The following is a 23,714-nucleotide window of genomic DNA, read 5'->3' on the forward strand; positions in this document are numbered from 1 at the left end:
GGTAGCCTGGTCTGATGGAATATATATTTATAATTTTTTTTTTTTATTGCAAAATAGTGGTGCTTGACCCCAACCAAAGCTTTTTGTGGGGAGAGATGCTGCTTCCCTTTTTTTTTTTTTTTTTTTTTTTTTTTTTTTAAAACCTCCTTGGCAGTATTCTCAAGGGTCGCTTGGAATAAAGTTTCAGTACTCGGGCTTACTATGCGGCGCTGCTCCACGATCCCTCACTCACCTTGTTCTGCACTCCCGCAATGTCTCTCCTGCAGTGTCCCCAGCAATGTAATCCGGCAGATGCCGGCGTGTCTTCTGGGTTCTGTCCCCTGTAAGCATCGGGACGTACAGGGGATGAAACCGGTGGGAAATTTGAAATTGACAAGTGACATTCACTAAAACCACATTGTGAAATCATTTGATACAGTAATGTGTTACTTTTTGTCCCGAATGCTTTGTCCTGTGCCCTACCTGCATTTTTACTGTTCTTTCTGGCTGGAAACAGATGTCCATGGCGTCCAAAAAGTGCCACCTTTTTTAGGTCAAAAGCGATTTTAGACCAGCTAGAATACAGTGATTAGTAAATCAGAATGACTTGCAGAATTGAGTGATAATAATTTTGTGGGGAAATTCATAATCGGACACTGAAAACAATTTTGCGACTTTGCTCAGTGATGTGTGAACTTGGCGCTCTATTTCAAATTTCAGTGTTTTTTGGTTTGATTATATTGAATTTAAATTTTATTTTTTTATTTATGATTTCATGTTTAATATACATTCCGGGTAGGATAAAACTTGAGACTCTTGTTCGGACAGATTTCAGTGAATTATTTCTTTATTACAGGCCTACAATAAAAATATTTCCATGCAAAAAAGTACCGCTTTGAGCACAAATATGAACATAATCAGACCGCTAGGGAGACTTAAAGGCAAGGCTTTCATAAAGTTCTAGTTCTGCAATGCATAACAAAAGATTGACATTACCTTGTGGTTTACTACCGCTTTAAAGTAGTGCAGTGCTAAATGGTAGAATATCACCTGGTCATCAAGGTGGTAAAATGTTCTGGGTCAGTTGATCAAGGTATTGAAACTAGTAGATCAGTACAGCAAGGGAGCTAGACTTTTTTTTTCATAAAGAGACTTTGGTATGGTTCTCATGAAGGATTATCTAACCTGTAGATTATTGATCCTTTAGCACAATGCCCCTCTGGAACGAATGTTAATTTGTCCCTTGTTGGGCAGCTAACGGCCTGCTGCTAGGTCTCAGACCAGATTGTGGCTGCTTCCTGATTGACCTAAATCCATTCTGAGTGACATATCAAACTTTACCATAGACAGCACCTGCATGCATATTTTGTGTGCAAACCTATAGCAGCCTGAAGATGAAATCCAGGAAAGCATAAGGCAAGAAGGTGCTTTTTAAGGGCAATTTCCAGTACTTCAAAAAAAACAAAAACCCACACTGCATGAAAAGGCTCATTAATCCTTCTGGTGCAAGATCACCGGTTTTCCTCCTCCTCTGTGCCAACCAGCAGCTGCAGAGGGGCTTGGCGTAAAGAGCAAAGATGGCCACTGATCTTCTGGGGATGCTGTAGAATGTATATATTAGAAGTGACATTAGGAAAGGGGTTGTGTATTTTGGAGCATTTGCAAAAATGGCTCCTTCAGTGAGACCTAGCCACAGGATAAATGACCCTTGTTAAATAGAGGGAATGTGCAGAGAGGGGGCTGTGACTGGGGAACAGGACAGCACAAGCAATATTGGATAAGATTAAATTTACAATGACAGTAAATGTGCATCCTAATACATCCAGTAACGCAATAAGAGCTGTCACTGAAATAAGAGGGTATTATAGCTAAAATAATGGATGGATATTCAATGCTGACATGTAAATATAAAATACTGGTAAGGAAAAGACCATGCAATAAAGGGGGGAAAAAAAGCAAATTGGGGATCCATGGGCTAGTGTAATAATAGCTACTGCTAAGTATAGCAGCAGCATAGAGTACTAACATACATACTAGAAAACTAATTAAAAGATTAATAAGAGAACCATCATGGAAATCATAAGATAACTACAACCAATATGTAAAAAAAAAATTCATGCTATGAACTTGAGGCATAAAAGAGGTTCTATATAAACAGTTATAAAATAAGGTGTAGAGGCAATAGTTTTTATGCATAATTTATCATGACTGTGGGGGTAATTCACTGTCTATGGGAGGAATGAACCAGCCACCCATTATTTATAGAACATACAGGTCAATTTAGATATGGAACCTGAAAGATGGGGATCAAAATAGTCAGTACAACAGTCATAGCCATTTATATAACCCTACAATATAGGGCTGTTTTTTTTTTTTTTTTTTTTTTTTGTCTCTAGGATAGTACATCTAGGTCATAAATCCAGTACCTCTTCCTTTTGGCAGAGGCACTGAAATCTTTCTGCCAAATGGAGATGGGTTCAATGGCCCAGACCCTCAATCCTTCTGTAGATTGATCATGGTGTTCCAAAAAGTGTCTGGGTACACTGTTTCTCTTTTCTGTCCTCTAAGGAAATGCTTTGGGGAAAACCGCCACCACAATGTATGGATAGTCCTGCCTATATTATATAAACCACATGGGCAGGCCAGACAATAGACCACAAATTCTGCAGAACAGGTGTGGAAATCTTTGATGTTGTGTTTTTACCCTTAATAGTAAAATCTTTTTGGCAATGTTTTAGAAATTTGCATGTTAACCACCTCCTGCCTGTCATATAAGGAAGTGATGGATGAGCAGCAGTTCTCTCATTCTGGGAGGACATCATATGACTCCCTCCTACTCTAGCTGCGCATGTGCACTCCTGGGGATGCGTGGCAATCGGTGTTGTGTCCTTGGGACACAGTGGATCGCTGTAAAGAGCCGATGATGTAGGCTCTATTGTTATCAGCTCTGTCCAATCACAGCTGATCACATGTAAATGGGGACCGCTGGTTATCAGCAGTCCTCTCCTCACGCTGACAGCTCGTGAGGAGAAAAGAGCCTGTAATCGGCATTCCTCAGAGGGGACATGTACACTGATCATCAGTATTGCCCATCAGTGATGCCTGTCAATGCCCTACAGTGCCCATCACTGCAACCTCATTAGAGCACAGTAGTGAAGGAGAAAAATTACTTATTTACAACATTTTGTAACAAACTAAACTTTTTTTTTTCCTTTCAAAATTTTTCAGTTTTTTTTTTTTTTTGAGCAGCCTGCAGAGTATTGCATCTGTGATCAGATTTCATATGGGCAGGCAGTTATTTGAGAGCAGGAAGCTCAGTGAACTATGATAGTGCTCCCCAGTGCCCTCAAGTGTTATTGAGAACTACAAGCCATCAGCAGCAATGGCTAATGGTACTTTTTTTTTTATTAGTCTATCCATTCACAGGAAACTGAATGAATAATGTACCTGTGTGGGTGGAGCCCTGCCTAGCTGCTGGTTTTAAATGTGACAGCAGCTGTGGAGAGAAGATTTCCTGGCCACTGTGCCCACACAACCCTCTACACGCACACACTACTAAACCTTTGCATTAAAAAGAAAAAAAAAAGGTGTGTGTATGTATATGTGTGTATGTATATATATTTTCACTAATTGTACAACACTGACAACATTATAGACAATATTCCAGCTTTTACTTGTTCTTTATTGCAACTAATGCTAAAACTACCTCCATACAGGCTTTCATTTTAATTAACATTGTTTTGTTGATGTATTGCTGCTTTGGGGCTAGAAGAGGAAATTCTGCTGATAGAGCAGTAAGAACTTTAGCAGATGCGTACATCATGACAATTTTCTTTTGGTATTTTGTTTTTTAGTCCAGTCTGTTGTCTGCAGGAACAAACAAGCTTGCTGTACTGAATATAAGATAGGATAGTGTTGCTTCCTGTACAGTTTGTCAAGAAGTGTGGGAGCCATCTGTCTTTTCTGAATGACTGTCATAGAGTTTACGAAGACTGGAATTCAGCAAGAGGTCCACAAACCTGAAAAGCAATGAAAAAACGTAAAATCAGTCAAACCATTTGTGATTAATATATTCTAACTACAAAAGCTCTAGCTTAGGAAGGATGGCTGGGGCTAACTAGTGCTTGTCTTTTATTATAGAAGAGGTTCTTTGAATCATGCAATGTCAGCACAATCTGCTGTGTTAGCCTACAGGGATTATCAGCACGACCAGAATGTAAAATATATATGATTTGTTTGTAATAGTCAAAGTTCTGTGTTTGTCTAAATCTATTGCAGCAAAGGCCACATGCAGAATCTATGAGGTATTGACCTGGGTTTCTAGTCATATTAGCAATTCTCTCATTGATGAATTTTTACCAGTGAGAGCATTGCTACAGGGTCAAATTACCTCCTGAAAGCAAGACATCACTATTAATTGCTAGTAAGAAAGCAGCAAAAGTCTGCAGCATCCTGGCCGGTGAGGGTGTGACTCCAATAGGTATAGCAGAATTGTACTTTGGCCATTTTGACATTGGGGAAATGTTGCTACAGCAGAAACGAGATTAATATCGTATCAAACTCTTGTCCGCAAAGGCCCCTTTTACACTGGGTGGACTGTTTGTTCTGTGAGCGGATTCCCTGCTGATCAGAGCAGAGTGGGTAGGTGATAAGCTCAGACTGACCCCGTTCTGCTGAATGGTCAGTCAAGTGTAAAACAGACTCCGTTGTCCGTTTACACCTGACTGTCCTCTGATCCGATCTGCCTAAACAGAAGGGGATGGATCCACTTTCATATTTTTTTTTTTTTTTTTTTTTTTTTTTTTTTTTTAGAGGATCAGATTGGAGGTAGGCAGGTATAAATGGACACAAGTCTGTTTACATCTGCTGGTCCCTATAATAAATGGGCCCTCTGTTCAGGTCCTCTTGGAAAACTGACAAGCAGATCTGATAGGATCGCCTGTGTGAAAGGGGTCTTAGTTGTAACATAGCAATCAATGAGAATCCATTTAGAACTTCAGAAACAGAGCTTTTTTTTTTTTTTTTAAATAAGGCTATTAGACGCTTGCAGCATCTGTTGTGAACTTCCCCCATCTTGTGGCCATATGTAACATTTCAATAGCTTACAATTGATTAACAGACATATTAGCAAACATATTCCCCATATTTGTTCATCTAGGCTGAATCTGAAAACCGTGCCAACTGCATATTACACGGCCCCAAAAAAAAAATAAAAGAACACTTTAAAAACACATCAGATCACAATGGGGAAAAAAAAAAAAATCTCATGCTGGATATCTATACTGATATGGACGGGGTAATGTGTTAGGAATGTAAGGATGCCCCATCAATTGATGGAAATTAAAATTATCAACCTACAGAGGACAGAATTCAAAGACATCCTGAAAATCAAAGTGAAAAAAGGATGCAGCAGGCTAGTCCATTTTGCTGAAATTTCATTGCAGCAATTCAAAATTGTAGTTGGTATGGCCCCCACGTGCTTGTATGCATGCCTGACAATATCAGGGCATGCTCCTAATGAGACGACGGATGGTGTCCTGGGGTACTTCCTCCCAGATCTGGACCAGGGCATCACTGAGCTCCTGGTCAGTCTGAGGTGCAACTTTGTGGTGTTGGATGGACCAAAACATATCATCCCAGAGGTGTTCTATTGGATTTAGGTCAGGTGAGCGTGGGGGCCATTCAATGGTATCAATTCCTTCATCCTCCATGAACTGCCTGCATACTCTCATCACATGAGACCAGGCATTGTCGTGTACCAGGAGGAACCCAGAACCCACTGCATCAGCGTAGGGTCTGACAATGGGTCCAAGGATTTCATCCTGATACCTAATGGCAGTCAGGGTGACATTTTCTAGTCTGTAGAGGTCTGTGCATCCCTCCATGGATATGCCTCCCCAGACCATCACTGACCCACCACCAACACGGTCATGCTGAACGATGTTACAAGCAGCATAATGTTCTCTATGGCTTCTCCAGACCCTTTCCTGTCTGTCACGTGCTCAGGGTGAACCTGTTCTCATCTGTGAAAAGCACAGGGCACCGGTGGCGGACCTGACAATTCTGGTGTTCAATGGCAAATGCCAATTGAGATCTATGGTGCCGGGCAGTGAGCACGGGGCCCACTAGAGAACATCGGGAAAAGATGAGTAGGATAAAAAATGTCAATGTCCTCCACCTGTAAAGCCATTCCTGTTTTGGGGGTTGTCTCACTGTTGCCCATCTAGTGCACCTGTTGTTAATTTCATTAACACCAAAGCAGCTGAAACTGATTAACAACCCCCTCTGTTACTTAACTGACAAGATCAATATCGCAGGAGTTTAATTGACTTGATGCTATACTCTGCTCAAAAAAACTTAAAGGAACACTTTTTTTTAATCAGTGTACTATTAAAGGAAGATGCAGAACAAGCTAGTCATGGACTAGGGAAGCCCTAGGAGTAGGAATGAAGCTCAGACGTGTTCGGATTCTAGTAAGCCCCACCTGTGCTATCCTACCAGGAAGCTTTCACTGTACACCACCAATCATAAGCGGCTGAGGTATTCCCTGCCCTCCTCTGCATTTATACAAGGCGTGTGTAGACATGCTGCTCCAGGGAGGGGAATGCCTCTGCCACTTATGAGTGGCAGTGTGCAGTGAAAGCTTCCTGGTGGAATACCTCAGGTAGGATTGCACTAAGATCCAAACAAGCCTGAGTTATTCCTGTTGAAGAGGCAGGGTGGGAGCTGATCATGTTCAGTGATGCCTGGTGGATTTTAAAATGTTCTTATTTATGGAAATGAAAGCTGTCCTGAAAAAGGTTTGTCAAATATGTAGGATATCATTGCAGACCTGTCCTATAAATTCTAGTTGTCTTGATATAATGCTGATCCAGTTCTTTCAGTACTTTTTGAACCACTGCCTCATATCAAGTGTGTAGATCATTAGATGTAAATCCGGCCTTAGATGGTTTGGATCTCAGGCGGTTCAGCAGGGACTGGCTGAGATTCGATCCACGTATGGGTAAGCTGATTTCACCCGAGCTGATCCATCGATCAACTTGGGTACAACCAGCATGTCGAACTTTTAGCATGCGATTACTGCCAGCGTCTAAAGCCGCTCGTAATAATTACTGTATGCTTGTGGCAGGGACAGCTCCCAATGGGAGAACGCAATAGCTCCACGGGAGGGATTCCCCCATCAACACTGAACTTGCTGCAAATTACTGTGCTGGGTTCAGTGAAGCCAGAGACAATAAAACAACTAGCTCAGTCAGCCACATATACTATATATAATATTTCTCTTCCTATACAGCTATGTGGTTTTTATTTTTCATTACACATTACATGAAGTGGAAGAAGTTAATTTTTTTTTTTTTTTTTTTTTAGAAAAGCTTGCAGTGATTTTAACAGTATTAGTGCACTTGCACAATTACACCTTCTACTAAGGTCCAAGCAGTACTAACACACAAAATTTTAGCAAATTGTTAAGTAGGACAATATCTAGGGGGAAAAACAAACATATACATGAAAATGTGGTAGTTGTTAAAATAAGGAATGGAGAACTGCTATTGAATGGGATGGTAGGGAAGTCACAGAAGTGAGAGTGGTCATAAAACTGTTGGATAGTGATTTTGAAAACGGAGATCCATATTGAGTCCATTACCTTGTGAGTTAATCAGAATAACCCATTTTTAGTCCATTACCTTTTGTGGCAAACAGAATGATTCTCAAAAAATTTCCTTTCCTGAATATTTTTAAAGCTTCCTTTAAGAACTAAATTATGTCTTCCATACAGTGGTCTGGGTGTAAGAAATTACGTCCCGCTGGTGTGCAGAAATCATCTTCCTTATGTTCTTTTATGGTGTGTGTAAATTCATTATTTTTTGTAATTTCTTTCCTGTTTTGTCAATATAAGATCCTTGGTTGCACTTTTTGTGCATTGAAAGAGGCACACCACATTACTGCTGTATGATCCTATAATAATGAAGGCCCTTTTTGAATGTGTGACACTTTTTAATGGATTGATTTGGCTGTGCAGTTTTCAGTGTAAGTTAATGCAAGGCTTGGTTCTTTCATTTGTGTCTCTGTAATCAGAATGTCCTGCTGATTAATTTATGTCTAAGGTTGGACAGTTGCCTGAAAGCCAGCATTGTGGGTTGCTGAAATATTTATTTCAGTGTTTTATCCTCCTAGGTTGCAGATCTTTGATTATCTTTCTTATCCCTTCTACTGCTGGATTGTTTGATTTCTAGAGGTACAATTGTGCTCAAAAGTTTACATAACCAGGCTGAAATAATTAATTTGATATTGAAAATATGACTGATCATGCCTTTATTTAAGGACCGTGATCATATGAAGCCATTTATTATCACATAATTTTTTGGCTCCTTTTTAAATCATTATGATAACCAAAGTCACCCAAATGGCCATGATCAAAAGTTTACATACCCTGGAATGTTTAACCTTGGTACAGACACACAAGGTGACACACACAGGTTAAAATGCCAATTAAATTAAATGTTAATTTCCCACATCTGTTGCTTTTTAAATTGGTGTCAGTGTATAAATAGTCAATGCGTTTGTTAGCTCTCATGTGGATGTACTGAGCATGCTAGATTCTGAGCCATAGGGATCAGAAAAGAACTGGCGAAAGATCTGCATAACAAGGTAATGGAACTTTTTAAGGATAGAAAAGAATCCAATGCCTTGAATATGCCAGTCAGTACTGTTCAACCACTTATTAAGAAGTGTAACATTCAGGGATCTCTTGATACGAAGCCAAGGTCCGGTAGCCCAAGGAAGATTGAAGTCACAACTTCCAATTGTTGGAATACAAAGCAAAGCCAATAGGTAACCTCAGGAGAAATACAGGCTGCTCTGGAAAAAGATGGTCTGGTTGTTTAAAGGAGCACAATATGATAATACTTGAACAAAAATGAGCTGCATGGTCGAGTTGCCAGAAAGAAGCGTTTACTGCGCCAATGACACAAAAAAGCCCAGTTACAATATGCCTGACAACATTTTGACATGCCTCACAGCTTCTACCACACTGTAATCGGGAGTGACAAGACCAAAATGGAGCTTTATGGTCACAACCGCTATGTTTGAAGCGGCAATAATACCATCCCTACTAAGAAGGATGGTAGGGCTCATTGATGTTTTGTGGGTGTGTGAGCTTTAAAGGCATGGGGCATCTTGTGAAAATTGATGGCAAGATGAATGAAGCATGTTCTCAGAAAATACATCTGACCTTAATATCATCTAGGCACACTGGGGAGATCTTAAACAAGAATTTTATTCAGGACAACCAAAGACTTTGCATGACTTAGAGGCATTTTGCCAAGACAAATGGACAGCTATGCCACCTGCAAGAATTTGGAGCCTCTTAGACAACTATTACAAAAGACTGCATGCTGTCATTGATGCTAAAGGGTGCAATATGCAGTACTAAGAACTAAGGGTATGCAGACTTTTGAACAGGGGTGATTTTCATTTACTTGTTGCCATGTTATGTTTTGGGATTGTGCTGTGCACAGCCATGCACAGCAGTGTGCATGAGCTGAAAAGGGAGAACTGTTTTATTTACAAAGTTCTCCTCCCTATTGGAGATCCTTGGCAATCACCAAGCGCAGGAGAGTAATCAACGGCCGGGGCCGAGTGATTGACAGTCACGGCAGCGCGGGTAGAGAGCGCGCCCCCTACCCTGAAATGCAAAATCACGTATATATACGTGATTTTGTGCACCCGTGTCGCCCAGTAGCAGTATTTCTGCATTAGGCCAGATGGGAAGCGGTTAAACTAAATACACATCCTGGTCTAGTATCTTTTTATAACTTTAATCAAAAACCATTCAGAATGGAGGTACAATCAAAACACAAGATTACATTGCTTAATTAGAAGATAACAATCAGGAATATTCTGTACATGCCTATGTATTCTAGACTATAAAGGCATCCAAATTTACATTTTGGTCTTTTTCAAATTGCAATTTTATTTCGTTAAACATCTGCTGTCCAGAACACATATCCCCCCCCCCCCCCCCAAAAAAAAATAAAAAAAAATAAAACTGTTGCTGTAATTGATTATAAAGTGTTATCTGGGGTTTGGCTTCAAAGGTGTCCCCCTATGCTCCTGTGGGCACGCTAATACAGAAGGTGTGTTGTTGGCAAGTTAACCAGGCGAACACAGATGGAAAAAAAACAAAACCGAATGCAGCCATAACATCTACTGATTGCTAAGCTGCAATATATAAAATTTTTGGTTTTAGGTTTAATACCACTTTAAGAGACACAGCAGGGGTTTATAAATGAGAGAGCTGAAAAGGAAATAGCACATGGAGAGGAGATGGAAAGGGAGGGCTGCTAATGCTGCACCTGTTTGAGTCTGGATACACGTGGCAGAAAGCGCCATTGTTGGCAGGGCCCTATGGCACACTGTGTTTGGACTGTTCTGCTGAAGTTTTCCCTGGCTGAAGTAAGCATGTTCTTTTCTGTTAGACTATATTAACCTGAAAATTAGGTTTTGAGTTCTTCTTTGCGGATATGGTCTTTTGTTTTGCTGCTGAATAGCCTTTTGTGCTTCATAAAAGACTATGTTTTTCAAAAAAGTCAGTGTCCTGCCATCCCCCCAAACATTACAACTGGACGTCAAATTACAAAACCATGGCCTCTGGAAAAATGGCTATGAATAGAATAAATGGTATTAACAGAGTGCCCATTGGAATATACTAATGCCTCTTGCACATGGGCAAAAAAAAGCCTTTTTTAATGATCTGAACTCAGGTGTATTTGTTGTCTATGGCATGATGCACAGAGCTGCATAAAAATCCATAATACAGGGATAAGATTTAGAGCCATAAAATAAAGACAAAGTTTTATTTTTGAGTGCAGTAATTCACACGCATACTATATGCAAGTATATACAAGTGGAAGTGCATAAATTGCAACACTGGCAACTACAATAGGATAAAGAGAAAATGTTATGCATTTATACGCACACACACATTTATGCACCTATATGCGTGTGGATGCAAGGTCTTTATGGAACAAAACTTGTGTTTATTACTCAGGATCTTTCTGCCAGCAAGTTTCTGCATATAAACGTCAGTAAATGCATGCATCTGTGTGCAAGGGGACTAAAAACACTCCTACCTAACACCCCTTAGCTCTTTTAATTGGGTGGTTGGTTGGCTCAGCACCACTCCTCTAGAGGGTCAGCAAAAATGCTGCTTTTGGCATCTGCAGCTTTCATTTGACAATAAAACTGCTACGGATGCTGGGAATCATTTATGAAACAGCCAGTAACTATCAGATTTACTCTGAAGCAACTCGGACATTGCACAGAAACCCAAAACCAGGCAAACGTTTTGCCAAGTACCTTTCATTTTTAATCCTGTTTATTTTTGCGATTTCTATTTATTTTGTAATATTCCTCTGTTGTAAATATTTTCATGCCACATTTGTTATTTTATTTCAATAAATTTCATTACGGTATTTAAAAATTGCTGAGCTGAATCTCTTGAATGCTCCAGTTTAAACAAGAAATTAAAGAATCTGTGCCTCTTTAAAGAAAGGTACCATATTTTCAACTCTGTACATTCCTGTCTTGGAGTGGTGGCAAGTGTCACAAACAGATGTTTGTGACATTTGTTTAAAATTGCTACAGCAAACGCTTTGAGCATCGGTTTCCATTTAAACACATGGCAGCAGCTACTGTCTGTATGTGAAAAGGGTTAACTATGGATTTAACCAACCCAGGGGAATGATCACTCTTAGTCTGCTGCCATTTAGAGTGTTGTCTTATGTTCTGGAAAATCTGCACTGGGTGAGGCTAAGTGCAGTCACCACAATCAGGTTATACTGCCACGTTCAGGAGGACACAGACATTGTCAAAAACATGTGGCCAGCCCTGTATAACTGTATAACCCCTCCTACTCTCACAGCATGCTTTGTCTTCTTTGCTAGTGTCCTAGGAGGTTGGATGCATTTCTCTTCACTGCTGGGAAAAGTCTACCTTTTTTTTACTAGCTACCATTTTTTTCTTCAAGATTCCTGTTACATTGCTTCTTGAACTGGTCTCTGTATGCAGCTTATCTGAATTGACGTTTCCTTGCACTAGCTTTGGAGGCTGGATTGGTCATTGCAGGGCTAGCCTGGAATGTTCTTTGGGAACTGTGCCTTGAAGTGCAGCATGTTGAATCGTAAAGTGATGGACCCCTTCTCCCTTGCAGAGAAATCATTTTTAAAACTTAAAGTGTTACTAAACCTACAACAGTAAAATCAGTCTGTATATGCAGTAAAACATGCTTGTTATACTCACTGTGGAACCTAAGGGGTTAATCCTCTGCATTGTGTAAAAAGGCAGTTTGATCCTAATTTCTCCACTCCTTCTCTTGTTCATGTCCACGTCTTATCTCCCGATAAGACAGACTGAACTGCAGCCATTCTGCACATGCTCAGTTTAGTGTGTATTGCTAGAGAGGTTTTTTTTTTTCTTGGGTGGGTGCATGTGATCAGCACAGGGCTAATCAGTATTGTCCAGACAGAGGTCAGGGGTTTTGCATGCTCCTAGAGCAGAAAGAACTCCTACAAGCTTTAACCAGTGGTCTGCTGAACACTGATAGAAGTCACAAGACTGCTCTGACTGTTGATGAGAAAAGGTATTTAGCAGTTTATATTTACTAAAATAATTGCACGTCCATGTCCTGTGTACTGTGGGAGACCAGATATAGTGAATGCAGGGTTCTTAACACTGTAACTAGTTTTTATCTTTGGATTCTTCAATCAACTCTTCATTGTCTTCTATTACAACAGAAGCCATATATCTGGATCAGTCCAACCTCGGTAAAATGTTGAGAGATGTACCCAGACTCTGTGCTGTGGGGGGTGGCCTATACTGTTGCTTCAGGAACTGGATCCTGCATGAACGCTCACCTAGGCACTGTGTGCAATGAATGTAGTTAGCTTGCATCTCTGACAGATAATGGAAAAGAAATGTTGGAATGTATTCACTTTACAGTGTACACTTTTCAAAATGGGCACCAAAATTCAATCACTCTTGGCTTAGTCTCATGTGAGTGACCGGGTGTTATATCGCACCCCAGGTTCCACACTTTACTGCAACTTTTGCCTGAAGTCCATATAAAGTACTCTGGCTCTTCCTCCTCCCCTTTTGCCATGAGGACTTTGCTACTGGTCTACATGATTTTCCTTGCACTGGCGTAGGACCTAATTTTAACCCCCGTTTCTGCATCTAATTTCACACAACAAGTGGCCTACCTGACAAAGGCAGATTTTTCTGCAACTATGTCACATTTTCTCAGTATTAATGCAGCCATCTCTGTCCACAGCTCCTAATACCAGGCTCATTCCCCTGCTCCACCATCTCTACCCAAGTTGGAGTAATTTCACAAACAGAATGGGCAATTTATGACTTGTGGGTCAGTCCAGAAAACATTTTCACTCCGAAAATCATTGGCCAGTTCTATCCAGTGGAAAAGGAATGCTCAAAAGGTGGACCTCCACCCCCAACTCCTTCAAGTGGATATTTATTATTAATTTATAGCAGCACTTCCACCTTTCTCGCCTAGGTGAGTATTATGTTGCACCTGACCCACACATGTGCAGATGTGCTGTAGTGCTCTGCCCAGCCTTCAGTACCTGACAGAGACCTTTGGCACATCTGCAAACATGATGTAATTAAGAAGGTATAGGACTTCCTGTACCTTTCTAATCGCGCCACAGCCTGACACACAAGCAGATCTGTTATAGGGCTTTGCCAGATTCCACCTGAATGCTGTTACTGCGCACTGCTAAACAGAGGTGGCCAAAGCATTCCCCACCCTGCAACTGCACTTATACAAACCCTTTGTATACATACGATAGCAGAAAATGCCTCAGCCGCTTATGATTGGTGGTGGACAGTAACAGCTTTCTGGGGAGCCAGTGCAGGCACGTTTGGACTAGGATCTGAACATTCTTGAGCTCATCCCTGGTCCTAGGCACAAACAGAAGTAGCTCATTGAATCTGGAGGCCAGGATATTCACATTTGGGGTCCCTCATCTCTCACATAACAGGCTGAAGATGGGGCTTGGGGTTAAGGACCCATTCTCCTTTAGTCTATACGGTAGTGGCCGAGTTAAATCCACCTTCCAGTTGTCCACTCCTGGGATGTGGACAGCAAAAATCCCTGGATAATGAGTCTGTCCTTGAGACTAGGATCTAAAGATGTCTGAGCTCATCCCTAGGCAGGACAAAGGAACCTCTAGCACAAACTCTACTTTGCCTGCTCCACAAAATAGAGCAAGAGAGAAACCAATGATTCTTGCACCAAACTGGCCCAGAAGAACCTGGTTCTCAAAACAAAAAAATCAGCCTATTAGAAGATGACCCCTGGCCTTTTCCCAACAGACCAGACAAGACCTGCTGTCTCAGAGTCCTGTATTCTATCCTGCTTGCCAATCACTAGCATTAACAGAATGGCTGTTGAAGCCCAGGTCTTAATGGACAGAGGGAGCTGTGATTCTGGAATTCCTTACTATGCTTAAAAGGATAAGTTAACCTTTAAATAAAAAATAATAAAATGCACCTTTTTTTTGCAGGTTTTTGTTACTGGAGCCTGTAAAGCACTGCACCAGCGATCAGCAAATCGCTGGTGCCATGCAGGTCTCCTGCAGACCTGTCAGTGTATCTGTGTGCCCATACACCTTGTATGTGCAGGCAGATACTAACAGGAAGACTCAATGAACTACCATTGGTGGTAGTTCACTGAGAACTACAAGCTGACAGGCTCAAAGGCTGTGAAACATGAATGAATGATATGGCAGTGTGGGCAGAGCCCCGCATGGCCTCCTTTTTTTTTTTTTTTTTTTTAAATTGTGCCAGCTAGAAGGGAGAAGATCCCCCCCCCCCACTAGCCGTCACAACGGAGATCAGGGGGGCTGGTCCATTTGTAGCATGTTCCATATTACACCCTGAATATGGGTGTAACATGTTACAAAAGGTGAACTTATCCTTTTAAAGAACAATTATTATTGTACATGGACATTCTTCTTTGCCAGGTATGAAAACTCTATGCCTCACACTTATACCTTCCTATAATCAGTACTTGACCAGAACTTGGCCTTAAGCACTCTGAAAAGACAGTATTCTTTTTCAGAAACCACTGACCTCGCTCTCCCTTGTCAAAACCTTAATTCAAGGTGTATCTAGGATCAGGCCTTCCTTACAGCATCCTGTGTTTCCATGGGACCTCAACTTGGTTCTCTTTTCCCTGCAAAAACTACCTTTTGAACACATCAGTGATTTCCCATTTGATGACCTCTCCTGCAAAGTGGACTTCTTCGTTGCCATCACTTCTGTCAAACGTGCCTCTGAGGAACAGCTCCTTACAAGAATGAGTCGCCAGCTCATTCTTCATAAAGACAAGGTAGTCTTATACCCAAGCCCATCTTTTCTTCATTGAGGTGAAAGACTGATACCAGCTTCAAGCAGAAAGCTTGTACAGAGGTATTCCATGCACCATGAGCAGATCTAGGGGGGTGCTGGGGTGGGCAGACTTCAGTTGTGTTGCCCCCCCAGGCAACTTCCTCCCCCTGATGGATGTTGTTGTACTCTGGCAGGGTTTCCAGCTGTCCATCAGAAGGAGCTTCAGCGGCTGTTGGTTACACTCACAATGCCAGCCAGCAAACTCCCCATCTCCCTCATGTCTCTTCCCCCATCTGTCTCCTTACACCCCCCCCCCCCTTCTTCCAGGAGCTCCAGAAATGTGCTCAATTGATTTCACGTCCAGTTAGCACTTAGGGACATCTGAATTCTGATGAAAGGGGGCACGCCGATAGATTCTGAAGACTCTGATGTAAGGTGGTAAAACTATGGAGACACTGATGTAAGGTGAGATTTCGGAGACAAGCATGTAAGGGGGGATTCTGATGTATAGGGGCAATGCTGGGGGACTCTGATGTGAACAAGACACTCATCCTCACTGATGCACTCAATATGTTGCTGCCAGCCGTGCTGATCAAGTGGAAATTTTCCTAAAGGCTGATTGTACAGAAGTTGATCGGCACCTAAGACGAAAATGTCCTTTTTGTGTGAATAAAAACATACATTTTGTCATGCTGTCTTGACTTTTTAATTGTTAAACCAGGCAGATTACTTGTTATGAGTACTGTTAATAGTTTCCGGCTGATGGTACGCATATATGCGGCCTCTCAGTGGGTGGGCATTAAGGCCGAGAAGCTGCATATATGCGGCCCTGTGTAATTACTTTCCTGTGCTGAGGGCGTGCCACGCGAACTTCCAACACAGTTGCCAGTGGGGACCAGACAGGTTCCGCTACATAATTATGATCTGCAGCTTTCCGATCATGTGACCACTGTGACAACCAATCCCAGCGGTCACATAACCCAAATGCCTGCCTCCCATCATTTAGAAGCTCTTAAAGAGCCAAGAGGTGGCGGTGGGAAGTGGTTAATATTGTCAATGTTTACATATTGTTTATACTGTTCAAAGGCTACAGTTTCCTTTAGGAACATATTATACATCCTCTACCCTGCTAACCCTCTGTACACTGCCATACTGACCTCTGTACACTCCCCTGTTGACCTCCCATCCTCTGCCCCCTGACATTTTTACTGCACCACCCACGTCAGACTGGCTAGATCCAGCCCTGCCATGCACAAAGTAAGTTTAAGGGCTTCCTGTCCACGTTTATTAGCCAGAGTTTACAACAAAATCAGAAGATTCCCTTGCAGGGGTAAGAATCACAGTCCAAAACAAAAGTCCAGCAAAACCGTTATTAAGCCTCTGAGTTAGTAAATAGACCACACTGGGTCTGCTTCAGACCTACAGACCTGTTACCACACAGCCTGCTTGCTTCCTTTCCCAGCAACACCCATTAACACAGGAAAAGACAAATTATACCTCAGGTGGGGAGCAAGGTGTGGTCAGTGGTTAACCCCCTGCAATAAACCTTCCACTGCCACCCGTTCACTTCATGAACCACAAAATCCTATGGGGCGATACACTCCATCTGTAACTGACAAGTAAGGGTTGCCACACTCTTTTTATTTACTGCCTGGGGGACATCTCAGGATCTATAAATACTTAGCCTGGGGCAAGCACTGTAAAATTAAGTTAAGAGGAATTTTGAATTGCCTGTAAATTCCATATCTTGGAGTACAGTCCAGAACACAAGCCACCCTTCCTCCTATTCCTGAAGGTACAGACTGGAGCAGGGGCGGACTGACAACTCATGGGGCCCCCGGGCAACAGGGGATCATGGGGCCCCGTGTCCTTGCCCACACTCAAAAAAGCCTATAAAAAAGGTACCAGGGGCATTTCATGGGGCTCCCTACTGACCCCGGGCCCTCGGGCAGTGCCAGAGTGCTCGAATGGTCAGTCCACCCCTGGACTGGAGTAGGGCTTTGCTCAATAATCCCATAATCATTTTAAAGTAGAATTTCAGCCTAACGCTATGCTCAAAAATGTTTTCTCCCCCCTTCTGCCACCTATGCTGCCTAACCTGTGCAAAAAAAAAATATAAATAAATTAAAAAAGGCTGTGTATACTTACCTATTTTCAGTCCGCTCCGATCACGTGAGCCACAGCTCTGTTCCCCATGTCCATGAGCAGCTGCTGCAGGGGAGAGGAGGGATGCCAACAGCTGGGACATTGAAGCCTATGAGTGATGTCATAACTCCCAGAATTTACAGCTGGTGATCCCTCCTCTCCCGTGTAGCCACCACTCACTGAGACAGGAGATCACGTGGCGGTACTGGAGTGGACAAAAAATAAGTATAGGTAGCATGAGGGGACATTTTAAAGCATACTTATAGTTAGGCTGGAATTCTACTTTAAGGGCTGATACAGGAAAAATATGCAAGAAATAACCTTCCAGGTGTCCAAAGCAAGTAGCTTCCAGTTCTCATTTCTTTAAATCAGATCTAATTTGAAAATCAGAATTCTGATTAGTACAAGAAAGTTTCCGGTTAGCTGACTTTTCACTGATCAGTCCATTTGTGTATATGTACATTAGCATTGCTTAAAAGAATAAAACCTTATTCATACTGCCAATGTCAACCCTACATTTATATGAGTTTAAAAGACTAAATGCATACATACATATATACATATAAATAAACTGTGCATTTAGTTGCATTACGTTTAGCTGCATTAGAATCACATCAATGCAAGTCACAATGTAATCTACAGTGAAGGAAATAAGTATTTGATCCCCTGCTGATTTTGAATGTTTGCCCACTCACAAAGAAATGATCAGTCTAAAAATCGAATGGTAGGTGTATTGTAACACTGACAGGCAGAATAGCAACAAAAAATTCAAAAGAAATGCATGTCTAACAAATTATGCACTGATTTGCATGTTCATGAGGGAAAGTATTTGATCCCCTTCACAAAACATGGCTTAGTACTTGGTGGCAAATCCCTTGTTGGCAATCACAGAGGTCAGACGTGTCCTGTAGTTGGCCACCAAGTTTGCATACATGTCAGGAGGGATTTTAGCCCACTCCTCTTGGCAGATCCTCTCCAAGTCATTAAGGTTTGGTGGCTGACGTTTGGCAACTCGAACTTTCAGCTCCCTCCACAGATTTTCAATAGGTTTAAGATCTGGAAACTGGCTAGGCCACTCCAGGACCTTAATGTGCTTCTTCTTGAGCCACTCCTTTGTTGCCTTGGCCATGTGTTTTGGGTCATTGTCATGCTGGAACACCCATCCACGACCCATTTTCAATGCCCTGGCTGAGGGAAGAAGGTTTTCACCCAAGATTTGACGGTACATTGCCCCGTCCATCGTCCCTGTGATGCTTTGCAGTTGTCCTATCCCCTTAGCAGAAAAATACCCCCAAAGCAGAATGTTTCCACCACGTTTGACAGTTGGGATGGTGTTCTTGGGGTCATAGGCAGCATTCCTCCTCCTCCAAACACGGCGAGTTGAGTCCAAAGAGCTCGATTTTGGTCTCATCTGACCACAACACTTTTAACCAGTCCTCCTCTGCAGAATTCAGATGTTCAGTGGCAAACTTCAGATGGGCCTGAACATATGCTTTCTTGAGCAGAGGGACCTTGGGGCACTGCAGGATTTCAATCCTTGTCAGCGTAGTGTGTTACCAATTGTTTTCTTGATTACTGTGGTCCCAGCTGCCTGGAGATCATTGACAAGATCCTCACGTGTAGTTCTGGACATGATTCCTCACTGTTCTCATGATCATTGACACTCCACGAGGTGAGATCTTGCATGGTGCACCAGATCTAGGGAGACTGACAGTTGTTTTGTGTTTCTTCCATTTGCGAATTATTGCACCAACTGTTGTCACCTTCTCACCAAGCTGCTTGGCGATAGTTTTGTAGCCCAGCCCAGCCCAGTGTAAGTCTACAATCTTGTCCCAGACATCCTTGGACAGCTCTTTGGTCTTTGCCATGGTGGAGATTTTGGAATCTGATTGTTTGATTGCTCCTGTGGACAGGTGTCTTTTATACAGGTAACAAAATGAGATTAGCAGCACTCTTTAAGAGACTGCTTCTAATCTTAGCTTGTTACCTATATGAAAGACACCTGGTAGCCAGAAATCCTGCTGAATGATAGGGGATCAAATACTTATTTCCCTCATGAACATGCAAATCAGTGTATCATTTATTAGACATGCTTTTGTTTTGAATTTTTTTGTTGCTATTCTGTCTCTCAGCGTTACAATACACCTACCATTCGATTTTTAGACTGATCATTTCTTTGTGAGTGGGCAAACATTCAAAATCAGCAGGGGATCAAATACTTATTTCCTTCACTGAGTATGTGACATATATTTTACTCAATTTGATGAAATTCTACATGACGCATCAATAACTGCTGTTTAAAAAAAAACAAAACAAAAAAAAACCCCAAACACTGACAGTATTTTAGAATCTTCCCTGTGAATGCTAGTCACCTGGTATTTCACATGCCAACAAAGATGGAAAATATCAAATATCAGCACTTGCCTGTCTATTGGTGTTATGATAACTGGAATTGCAGAAAGACCTATTGCAGTAGTAGCCCATTTTCGTGCTGGCAGAGGCCATCGAGTCACGTGTCCCATTATATAAAGTGAAGCAGCACATATTCTGTTGATGGTAAATCCTGGAATGGCCACAGATGCAAGAGCTTGCCAGACAAAAGTATCTATCACTGCTACTGTAACGCCCTTTGTTCTTTCTGGGCTGTCTTTGTTCAGCTAAAAAAAACAAAAATAAATAAGAGGCCAGTACATATTGTGTCGTATTTTGTCTGCTATTTTAAAAAGTCTTATAACCTCCTGTTTTTATATCTTTTTATTATAACTTGACTTACCTCAAAATCCATTTCTTGGGAGTACATAAATGGGACACTGGATGAAGTGAGCCATGTCCATTAATGTACTCCAAGAAAAGGATTTTACAGTAAGTCAAAAATACTATTTTAAGGGACACAAGATGGAGTATTAAGGTACATTGGGACATGCAAAAGCAGTCCAACAGCAAAAGAAGGCAAACACGTTCACAATAACCAACAGGTTAACAGAGGTGGCTCAACAAAGCCTACAGAGCTGCCTAAAGAACAGTACAATCAAAGCCAATCTTGGCTGTGACCTGAACATTAGACTGGTAAAATTTAATAAATGTGTGGACACAAGACCATGTGGCAGTCTTGCATATCTGAGAAACAGATGTCTGATGCTGAAAAGCCCATAAAGCATTAACTGGTCTGGTGGAGTGTGCCTTGACAGAAGAAGTTAGAACCTTGCCCTTGAGGCCATGGGTTTGAATGATGACTTGCTGAATTCATTTGGTGGCAGTAGAACAAAAAACAGATTGTCTGCTACAGTGACCTTCAGGAATGACAGACAAGGAGTCAAAGTGCCAAGGGTAGCTGTAGCTGAGAGGTAAACATCTCTCTATTGTCTGGATGTGGTACACGCTGTTCAAGTTTAGGAACATGCGAGTAATGTCTAGTACACACGATGAGGTTCCACTCAGAACAGGCCTTGCCATGGTCGACCAAAGAAGTTGAGTGCACGTACTCAGCGTCATATCCAGAGGTTGTCTTTGGGATATAGACTTATGAGTGCTGCCAGCATTGCTGCAGAGGTTGAAGGGGTGGGGGGTCAGCCTGTCAGTGCTCAGACCATACACAGCACACTGCATCAAATTGGTCTGCATGGCTGTCATCCCAGAAGGAAGCCTCTTCTAAAGATGATGCACAAGAAAGCCCACAAACAGTTTGCTGAAGACAAGCAGACTAAGGACATGGATTACTGGAACCATGTCCTGTGGTCTGATGAGACCAAGTTAAACTTATTTGGTTCAGATGGTGTCAAGTGTGTGTGGCGGCAACCAGGTGAGGAGTACAAAGACAAGCGTGTCTTGCCTACAGTTAAGCATGGTGGTGGGAGTGTCATGGTCTGGGGCTGCATGAGTGCTGCCAGCACTAGGGAGCTACAGTTCATTGAGGGAAACATGAATGCCAACAAATACTGTGACATACTGAAGCAGAGCCTGGGAAACTGGGCCGCATAGCAGTATTCCAACATGATAACGTCACCAAACACACCTCCAAGATGACCACTGCCTTGCTAAGGAAGCTGAGGGTAAAGGTGATGGACTAGCCAAGCATGTCTCCAGACCTAAATCCTATTGAGCATCTGTCTCAAATGAAAGGTGGAGGAGCGCAAGGTTTCTAACATCCACCAGCTCAGTGATGTCATCATGGAGGAGTGGAAGAGGACTCCAGTGGCAACCTGTGAAGCTCTGGTGAATCCATGCCCAAGAGGGTTAAGGAAAGGCTGGAAAATAATGATGGCCACACAAAATATTGACACTTTGGGCCCAATTTGGACATTTTCACTTAGGGGTGTACTCACTTTTGTTGCCAACAGTTTAGACATTAATGGCTGTGTGTTGAGTTGTTTTGAGGGGAAAGAAAATTTACACTGTTATACAAGCTGTACACTCGCTACTTTACATTGTAGCAAAGTGTAATTTCTTCAGTGTTGTCACATGAAAAGATATAAAAATATTTACAAAAATGTGAGGGGTGTGCTCACTTCTGTGAGATACTGTATAATAATAATAAAAAAAAAAAAATCGAGTGACCAAGACCACGCATGCTCAGAAACAAAAGAATATATTACAATACAATACATCACATCTGAAACTGTATTCTGTCTTACGAGAATTTGCCTAACTTTATTAACCTATTCATTTTCGATATGAGACTAGCATGCAAAGAAAAAAAAAACAAAAACAAAAAAATGGGCGATCATTTGTCCGATGTTGTCATTGTGTGTACTAGGCTTAAGGGTAGACAGATGAATATATATAATAGATTCAAATGGCAGTCTCTGAAGAATGTAAGCAACATCCTGTACAAAGGCCTTCGCTAGATAGTGAGAGGCAAGCAGTCTCTGAAAAAGAACCACTAAGGCCAAGATTTGACCCTCGATGGTACTTAAAGGCCAAGTTCACCTTTTAGCAAAAAATAATAAAAGGACATATTTTCTAAAAAATGTGAATGTATTATTATTTTTTAAACAGTAGCCTGCAAAGCATTGGATTGCGGGTGCAGTCTCAGGTACCTGCACATTCTCCCTCCAGCTTTCTACCCTTACCTCCATATGGACTTTTCAGTTAGAAAACTGAAAGAAGATTCAATGGACTACGAGTGCCCTGATCAGTGTACTCATAGTCCATTGAGAACTACAAAACATCTGCCACAGTGGCAGACAGGACTTGTCGTTTTTTTGGGGTTTTTTTTTAATTTGTTGTTATTTCTTAAAAAGTTGAGTAAACAGACTCCAAGTCCTAATACATACAAGGGAAGAACACATGTAAATAAACAAAAACACAACATAACAAATATCAAGTGACTTGTGTAATTGCAGTCTACTCCAAAAAGGGAAAAGAAATTAAAGAGGTACTGTATACATAGAAATCCTTGATCAAAGGTTTCACGCGTGAAAATTAAAGAGTAAATTCTGAGGCTGTCAAAGTATCCTCAAGCCATCTAGCCCAAACTTTGTAAAATTTCTTCAGGCATCCCCTATAGGAGGTAGGTATCCTGATACAGTAACAGGATTGAGTTGACAAACTTTTTCCAGAACTGAGAAGATGGTGGTACTCATTGTAAAAGCCTTCTTAGCATAAAAAAAGAGGCCTAAAAACAAACATTGTTTCAGTTGTAGTAGGAGCCACATCCTCAGCGAGGCCAAGTAGGCAGTATTTAGGGGTGGGAGTCAGACCAGTCTGAACAACTGCATTCACAGAGGCAAGGATCTCCTCCTAGTATGTACATATAAACAGGGCACGTCAAGAAAATATGGAAGACCACAGTGCCAGCAGGCAGAAGAAAGTTCTGTGTTCAGTTTCTGGAGATGGTATGGTGTGGAGTACACTCTGTGAACTATTTTAAATTGAATTAGTTTATCCCTAGCTGAAACAAGGGCAGGTTACAGAGATCAGCCAAAACTTTGTCATCCAGGTCCAGGATATAAAGCATTTTTGCCTAAGGGCCGTTAGATCAGAGGGTTTGGCTAGAAGAATGTGTTGGTAAAAACCTGAGGCTGTTTTTTTAAGTTGATTGGCCCTAAGCAGATGTTCAAGAGCAGGGCAGGTCAAATCAAGCTGCTGAGATGAAAACCACCTGCTGAAAGCGTGTTCAACCTGAAGATATCTAAACTGATAATAGGGAAGAAGGTTGTACCTAGAAAAGAGAATCAAAAGGA

The 23,714-nt window shown here is 41.7% G+C and overlaps 1 protein-coding gene across 1 annotated transcript in view; it reads right to left on the bottom strand.

Annotated features, from left to right (window-relative positions):
- Nucleotides 1-3,640: 3,640 nt before the first annotated feature.
- Nucleotides 3,641-23,714, bottom strand: part of MTFP1 (mitochondrial fission process 1) — a 46,222-nt gene continuing 26,148 nt past the window's right edge. Inside the window, exons 3-4 of the mRNA XM_089652216.1 lie at nucleotides 19,957-20,189; nucleotides 3,641-3,998 (exon numbers count right to left, since the gene is read on the bottom strand). Of these exons, the coding sequence (XP_089508342.1) occupies nucleotides 3,914-3,998; nucleotides 19,957-20,189 (318 nt within the window). The 3' untranslated portion in view covers nucleotides 3,641-3,913. The remainder of the gene's footprint in view (nucleotides 3,999-19,956; nucleotides 20,190-23,714) is intronic.

The sequence above is a fragment of the Staurois parvus genome, unplaced genomic scaffold (assembly GCF_062004578.1).
Source record: "Staurois parvus isolate SC_StPar_1 unplaced genomic scaffold, SC_StPar_1.0 ptg000673l, whole genome shotgun sequence".
Lineage (NCBI taxonomy): Eukaryota > Metazoa > Chordata > Amphibia > Anura > Ranidae > Staurois > Staurois parvus.